Source organism: Pteropus vampyrus, unplaced genomic scaffold (genome assembly GCF_000151845.1).
Source record: "Pteropus vampyrus isolate Shadow unplaced genomic scaffold, Pvam_2.0 Scaffold157, whole genome shotgun sequence".
In the NCBI taxonomy this organism is placed as follows: Eukaryota; Metazoa; Chordata; class Mammalia; order Chiroptera; family Pteropodidae; genus Pteropus; species Pteropus vampyrus.
In genome coordinates, this window is record NW_011888938.1 from 1,698,242 (window position 1) to 1,704,935 (window position 6,694).

Sequence of the window (6,694 nt, forward strand, 5' to 3'; positions counted from 1 at the left end):
GTGGAACGGCCGGGGGGTGGGGTGGGGGGAGCTGGGCAGCTGGGGGCAGGTGACCGCCCCCTGCCCCGCCGCGCGCAGGGAACGCCCAGGTTCATTTCTCTCCCCGCTCCCAGAGGCCGGAGCCCGAAGGACGCCCCATGCGGGAGGGGGTTTCAGCGCCCCGCGGCCGCTAGGACCTGTCTTATGTCGGAAGTAGTAGCTGTAATCACAGTGACAGTCCCGGCGCTGGGGGCAGGGGAGGAGTAGCGGCGGGCGGCTCCTGGCCACTCACCTCCGCAGGCAGGACAGCTGGAGAGAGGGAGACGTTGGTGCCAGGCCACGCGTCCAGTGTGGGCCCTGGGGACCCAGGTGGTGCTCAGGAGGGCCTGCTCAGAGCCCACCTTCCAGCCCCTGCGCCCACATGCCAGGCGCGGCTTGGTGCCAGGCACGAGACCCCAGCCGTGGACGAGGCGGCTACTTCGTGGAGGGCCGATCGGCGCCCATCGCCCTGCAGGGACCAGCCCGATGGTCTCACTGGACATATCACCTCAGGAGGCAGCACTGTCCATTTTGCAGAGTGGGGAAACTGAGGCCTTGAGGGAGGAAGTGGCTGCCCCAGGAGACGGAATGGGAAGGAGGGAGCGAGCACTTCTGCCAGGACTGGGTGACACAGTCTCCGCTCTCCTGCCACCCCGTGTGGCTTTCCTGCCCAGTTCCTTCCGCTCCACAGACGAGGCCAGGGAGGTGAGGTGGTTTGTCCAGGCGATGGCCAGGTATCAGCCGGCAGGTGTTGGTGCATGAAAGACCAGGCTGGCCTACCCTGGGACCCAGCGGGAAGAAGGGGACTCTGAGAGTCTCAGCTGTCCTCACCAGCCGCCAGGGGCTGCAGGCGCCCCTGAGTCGCCAGCTTGCTGGGGCGGCCTGTGTCTTCACCCCACTTGTGACCCAGCCAACCGGCAGGGCCTGGCACTTACAGATGCGTGGGAGGAAGGTGGGCCTCGCACCCAGCCTGCCCAGCCTCTCCCCAGACGTCGCTGAGTCGGAGACATCCATGACTGGTCTCAGCAAACACACGCGCATCTCCCTGACCGAGACTGACGGCTCCTACCTGCCCTAGAGGGATGAGGCTCTTGTGCTGGCCAGGCCACTGCCTGCCCGTGGTGGTGGCATCCACTTCTTGCCCTTCCTGTGGAATGACACGGAGCGGTGGCTGCAAAGAATGAGAGCTGGAAGTGTCTCGGGCCGCTGGTGCCGAGACACACCCTGTGATGAGCACGAGACACAGAGCCAGCAGGACCACGGACGCAGGCAGCGCCCTGCACAGCCCCAGGGGGCGCTGTCCGCCGGGCGCCGTCGAGGCCCATCTGCATGTGTGGATGTCCGGGATGCTCGCCGTGGGCCCCAGGAGGCACAGGAGGCTGCCAGAGGGGCGTCCCAGGTGGTGGGCTTCCTGGGGACCTGACTTCACAGAGAAGGCGGTGCTTGCATTCCCGGAGCGATGGCACCAACCGCGCCATCGTGGGGCTCCGGGCAGCCAAGCCCGTGACAGCACAGGGTGGCAGACAGCTCACATCCGTCTGCCCGGAGGGCTCAGCCGCTGGCTCGTCCCCCGCAAGGGCTGTCTTTTCTGTCCCTGGTGTTTGAGAGTGAGTCTGAGGTCCAGGGGGGGAGTCGGCGGACAGGGCAGGATGTCCCGTGTTTCGTAAGGCGAGATCTAACGAAGACCGTGCCCCACGTGCATGAAGGACCACGTGCCAACGGCCAGCGGCGGCTGCTCTGGCGGGGGCGGGGCCTTTCAGCGGCTGCTGCACCATTCACATCAGGTCTGATTTAATTTGAAAGTGATGGTCGGCTTCTGTCATTAAAGCCGTGTTCCCTATGCGGGAGGACAGCCACCCTCCTGCGGGGAGCAGCGCCAGGCTCCTCATCCTGGTCTCTGGTGGCACTTGGGGAACATACCCCACTCCACGTCAGCCTCAGGGTGCTGACGTGAGGGGTGTCCCCTGGCGGGCCCGGGCCCCGGCCCTGAGGCGTCCAGCACTGCCCTGTGCAGAGCTTGGAGAACCTGGGCCCCGGGGCTGTGGGGCGGGATGGGGTGTATAGAACAGCTCCCCTTCCTCAGGCATTGAGCCTCTGTAAGTGCTGCCTCGTTCTCGGGGCACAGCTGCCCTGTGGGGAGGGTGGTGGCATCGTCGTGCCTCCTCCGTGCTGAGCGGGGCTGCCAGCCGGCCCGAGGAGGAGACAGGGTGACTCAGGCGTGTTCTGAGGTGGAGTGAGCCAAGCTTCCGGGGGGAGTGGGTAGGCGAGGGGGGACCAGGGTGAAGAAATAGGTGGGTGACAGCACCGAGGCTGACATGGGGACGATGGGGCGGGGGGAGCACGTGGGGTGGGGCATGTTCCCCAAGTGCCACCAGAGAACGATAGTGATTACTGTGGAATATTATTCAGCCCTCAGAAGGAAGGAAGTCCCGATGCCAGCTACGATGTGGATGGACCTGGAGGATGTCATGCTGAGTGACGAGCCAGTCTCAGAAGGACATGTCCCGTGGGACCCCACTCACAGGAGATCCCCAGGGGGCTCAGATCCAGAGAGGCAGGAAGTAGGCGGTGGGGCCGGGGCTGGGCGAGGGGCTGGGGGTGAGAGTTTAACGGGGACAGAGTTCCCATTGGGAAGATGAGGAAGTCCTGGAGGTGACGGTGGTGACGGCCACACACAGTGCGACTATGCCGGATGCCACCGAGCTGTGCGCTCACCCTGGTGAACACGGTTGATTCTGTGTTATGTGTTTTTTTCCACAGTAAAAATATTGGGAAGAAAGGCACTGAATCCAGCAGGAGGGGCCCCCGCCGGCCCGGGGGGACGACGGGCATCAGATGGGATGACGGCCGAACACGGGCTGTGCGTGTCCTCAGGCCACTAGGGTCACCACGAACTCCATGGCTTAACGCGACACATGCGGAAGATCTTCCAGGTGAGCGGGCGAGAATCCTAAAACCTGAGGCGGACAGGGGCTCCCTCGAGAGGCTCCGGGGGGAGGTCTCGGGGCGCCCACCTGCCCCAGCTGGGCCCCTTTCCTCTGTGGTGCCACTTCAGCTTCCGTCCTCCTCCTCCAGGCCCCCCTGTGATGACGCGGGGCCACCGGACAGTCCCCCCATCTCAAGACCCTTCATGACTTCTGCAAAGTCTCTCTGGGTCCAAGTCCCGGAGTCAGCACGTGGACACCTTTGGGGGGCGCTGGTCAGCCCATCGCACACGATGGACTCCATGGTATGGCTCAGCACAGGTCAGCACAGGTCAGCACAGGACACCGGAAAGAGGAAGCCACGCAAAAAGCCACCGTCAGTTGTCACCAGCTGAGGCTGCCTCGCTTTGAACTGGCAGGTGAAGGGGGGGAAAGGGCTGAGCGCGCCTTCCTGCCTCCCGCGGGACCCGTGTCAGTTGCACCAGCTCCAGGGCAAGGGGGAGCCCTGGCAGAACGTGGCCACTACGCACGCGGGGAGACACAGAGCAGGGGGGCGGCTCGTCCCCAGCCCCGGTGACGACCTTCCAGCGGGGCTGCGATCCTCAGATGCAGCACGGGGACTGATGTTCACACGGTGTCACCTTGAGGTGACAAGGGGGAGCATAACTGCTCCGTGGAAGGGTTGGGCTGTCATCGCTGAGCCAGGGTGTCCATCTGGCCATCCCCAGCAGAGGGACAGCCAGGGCAGGAAGCCACACGGAGACCAGTGGCGCTGGAAACGCTCTCCTGCCTACGTCATTCAGGCTCAGTCCCCGACGCCTTCGGACCCAACGACCAGGTGACCAGGACTGTCGGAGGCAGAGAGAGGCACAAGCAAGCCCGCCCGGAAGAGGTGAGCAGACACGCCGGGCGGCAGGACGTCCTCCAGACCAGAGGCCTGGTCCGCTCCACCTTCACCGTGTGACAGTCACCGCCACCTGGGCTTTGCTGAGGGTTGCAGTGCAGGGCGGGCTCCAGGCCCAGCAGTCACTGGCTGGTCCTGCCACTGTAAGGCCGAGGCGCCCCTGGGCTCGCTGGCCGGCAGCTGCCCAGTTCCTAAAGGTCGCCCTCGTTCCTCGGCACGCGGCCCCTCCATCCCTAAAACAGCAACGGCGTGTGGGACCCACGGGCCTCGGACCCGCCTCCTCCGCTGCCGGCCAGAGAAGTCGCTCCGTTCTCACGGCCCCAGTGACCAGGCCGGGCAATCTCCTCTGGATTAGCTGCAGTCAAGTGGTCGGTCGCCAGAATTACTCTGCGAAATCCCTCTGGCCGTCTGCGTGAGCGTCTGCAGCTGCCGTGAGCACACACCACGGGCGGGCAGCGTGAACGGCAGACACCTACGGCCCCGGGGCTGCAGGCCGCAGCCCAGGCTGGGCTGTCCTCAGCCGCGAGGCGTCGGCTCCAGGCCTCGCTCCTAGGCTGGTGGTTGATTGTCTTCCCTCTGGGCCTGTCCCCCAGGTCCCCAGTCATGCTGGATTAGGGCCACCGTAGTGACCTGTTTGCCCAGTTACCTGTAAAGGCCCCATTTCCAAGTCCGGCCCCGTCACAAGGTGCTGGGGCTCAGGGGTCCAACGTTCACATCTCGGAGGGACGCACGCGGCCCAGCTCCAACGCTGTGCGAGGTCCCGTGACCCTGGGCGACGTCCCATCACACTCAGCCCCGGGGATCGGGGCGGCAGGTCTTGGGGGCCGCCCTGGGCAGGAGCCGTAGGGATTGAAAGGAGCTCGTGAACCCACCAGACGCCACACGATGCTCCTGGACTGAACGAGCAGGAGGGGTGCGTTGGCAGCCACGGGACGGTCTCCCCCGAGCCAGGACAGCTGCTCCCCTGGGACTCCCGGCCCTGGCTCCAGACCCAGAGTCCTCACTCGCTCACCTGCAGGCTCTCTACTCACCTGGCACTACCTGGGATCCCTGAGTTCTGGGGTGGGGACGCCTCCTCTCTCCCCACCCCTCCCCAGAGCAGGGGAGAGTCCGGGGAGATGCCCCATAAAGGCTGATGGAAATCTGTGCTTCCGGTGGCAGGCTCACTTCCTGCCGAGTGGCTGGGGGGGGGCTCACTCCCTGCCGAGTGGCTGGGGGGTGCCGTGAGCTGGGCTGGCCACCAGCTGGGCTTCACTGGGGAACCTCTTGAGGTATCCAGCTTCTTGGGGCCTTCCTGCCACCACGCTTGCACCCTATGATTAGGGGGTGTCAGTGTCCTGGAGCTGCCATAACAAAGTGTCACAGACAGGGCCTTAAAATAACAGGAATTTATTCTTTCTTGGTCTGAGGCCAGAATTCAGAAATCAAAGTATTAGCCGGCCATGTCCCCTCCAGAGGCTCCAGGGGAGGGTCCCTCCTGCCTCTCCCGGCTCCTAGGACCTGGGTGCCCCCTGACTTGTGGCTGCACCCCTCCAGTCTCTGCCCTGTCCCCACGTGGCCTCTCACATGTGTCCCCTTCAGAGGATGCCAGCATTGGAGGTCGCGGCCACCTACATCCAGAACCAACGCATCTCGAAGGCTTTGCCCTGATCACATCTGCAGAGACCCTATTTCCAAATGAGGCCACGTCCAAGGTTCTGGGCGGACGTGAAGCTTTTTTGTGGGGGGGACACAATTCAAAACTCTACAGACTCCTTGCTCCTAACGTCCCGCCCATTAGCTGTGTGACCCCGCACACGTCCCTTTCCCCGGGGATCTGCCTCCACTCGCCCAGGGGCCTCGCCCGGTCTGGAGGGGCAGGAAGCTCCCAGCAGACTCTCTCTAGGGTCCTGGACACCCTCGAAGCTTACGGACTTGAAATCAAAGCAGCTTCACCCCACGCAGGCTCACGTGCCACCCCTTCTGTACTGGCGACTTCGTCCCCCGGCCCCCGGGGACTGAATGTTTGTGTCCCCCAGGTGCCCAGGTTGGAGCTGGTGTCGGGAGGTGGCGAGGGTCAGCTGAGGTCACGGGTGGGGCCCGGCGATGGGCCTGGCGCCCCCGTAGGAGGAGACCCCAGACAGCTCACGCCTGCCACCTCTGCCTCCTGGCCCCCGCCTCGTGAGGACAGGCAGAGAGGTCTGTGAACGAGGAAGGGGGCCCTCGCCAGGACCCCAGCATGCCGGCACCCCGACCCTGACGTCCAGCCTCCAGACTGAGGCGTAGGGGCTGTCGTTCCAGCCGCCCGTGCTCCGGGCTGTGGCTGCGGCCTGGGCACGGCCACCTCCGTTTCCGTCCCCACAGCGGCTGAGCGAAGTGCCAACAGCGTGGTCACAGGGTCAACAGCCCCGCGGGGAGCCAATGGGAACCACAGTTTCAAAACCTGACGCTGCTCGTGCTGTTCCCGACACGGACACCGGGGGCGCTGCCGCCCGCGCGGGGCCCCGGGGTCTGCCGTGAGTGGCGGTGAGATGCACAGGCGTGATGGGCACGGCGCCCGGGGGACGCTTGCGTGGCCAGCTCGGGCCCCCGCGGTGGCCAAAGGAGCCGGGACACACGTCCTGCCCCCTCTCACCGGCAAACACAGCACCGGCTGGGACCTGGCGCCACCCCAGAGTCCCTGTGGGCACCCTTGAACAGACGACAGTGTCCCCGCCCTCCGCATCCAGCTGCCTCCCCACCTGGCCACCTGCTCCGCCCTCCATCCCCAGGCCGCCCCAGGTGGGGACGGAAGGTGGAAGAGGGGACAGGCGTGGAAGGGGCCAGGTCAGGGAGGACAGAGCCAGGCAGGCTCCCGGGAGGCAGTCGT

At 65.4% G+C, this 6,694-nt stretch overlaps 1 protein-coding gene across 1 annotated transcript in view; it reads right to left on the reverse strand.

Annotated features, from left to right (window-relative positions):
* KCNT1 (potassium sodium-activated channel subfamily T member 1) overlaps positions 1-6,694 on the reverse strand; it is a 63,533-nt gene that overhangs the window by 45,179 nt on the left and 11,660 nt on the right. Inside the window, exons 4-6 of the mRNA XM_023536468.1 lie at positions 2,541-2,610; positions 1,466-1,612; positions 272-365 (exon numbers count right to left, since the gene is read on the reverse strand). Coding sequence (XP_023392236.1) covers positions 272-365; positions 1,466-1,612; positions 2,541-2,610 — 311 coding nt within the window. The remainder of the gene's footprint in view (positions 1-271; positions 366-1,465; positions 1,613-2,540; positions 2,611-6,694) is intronic.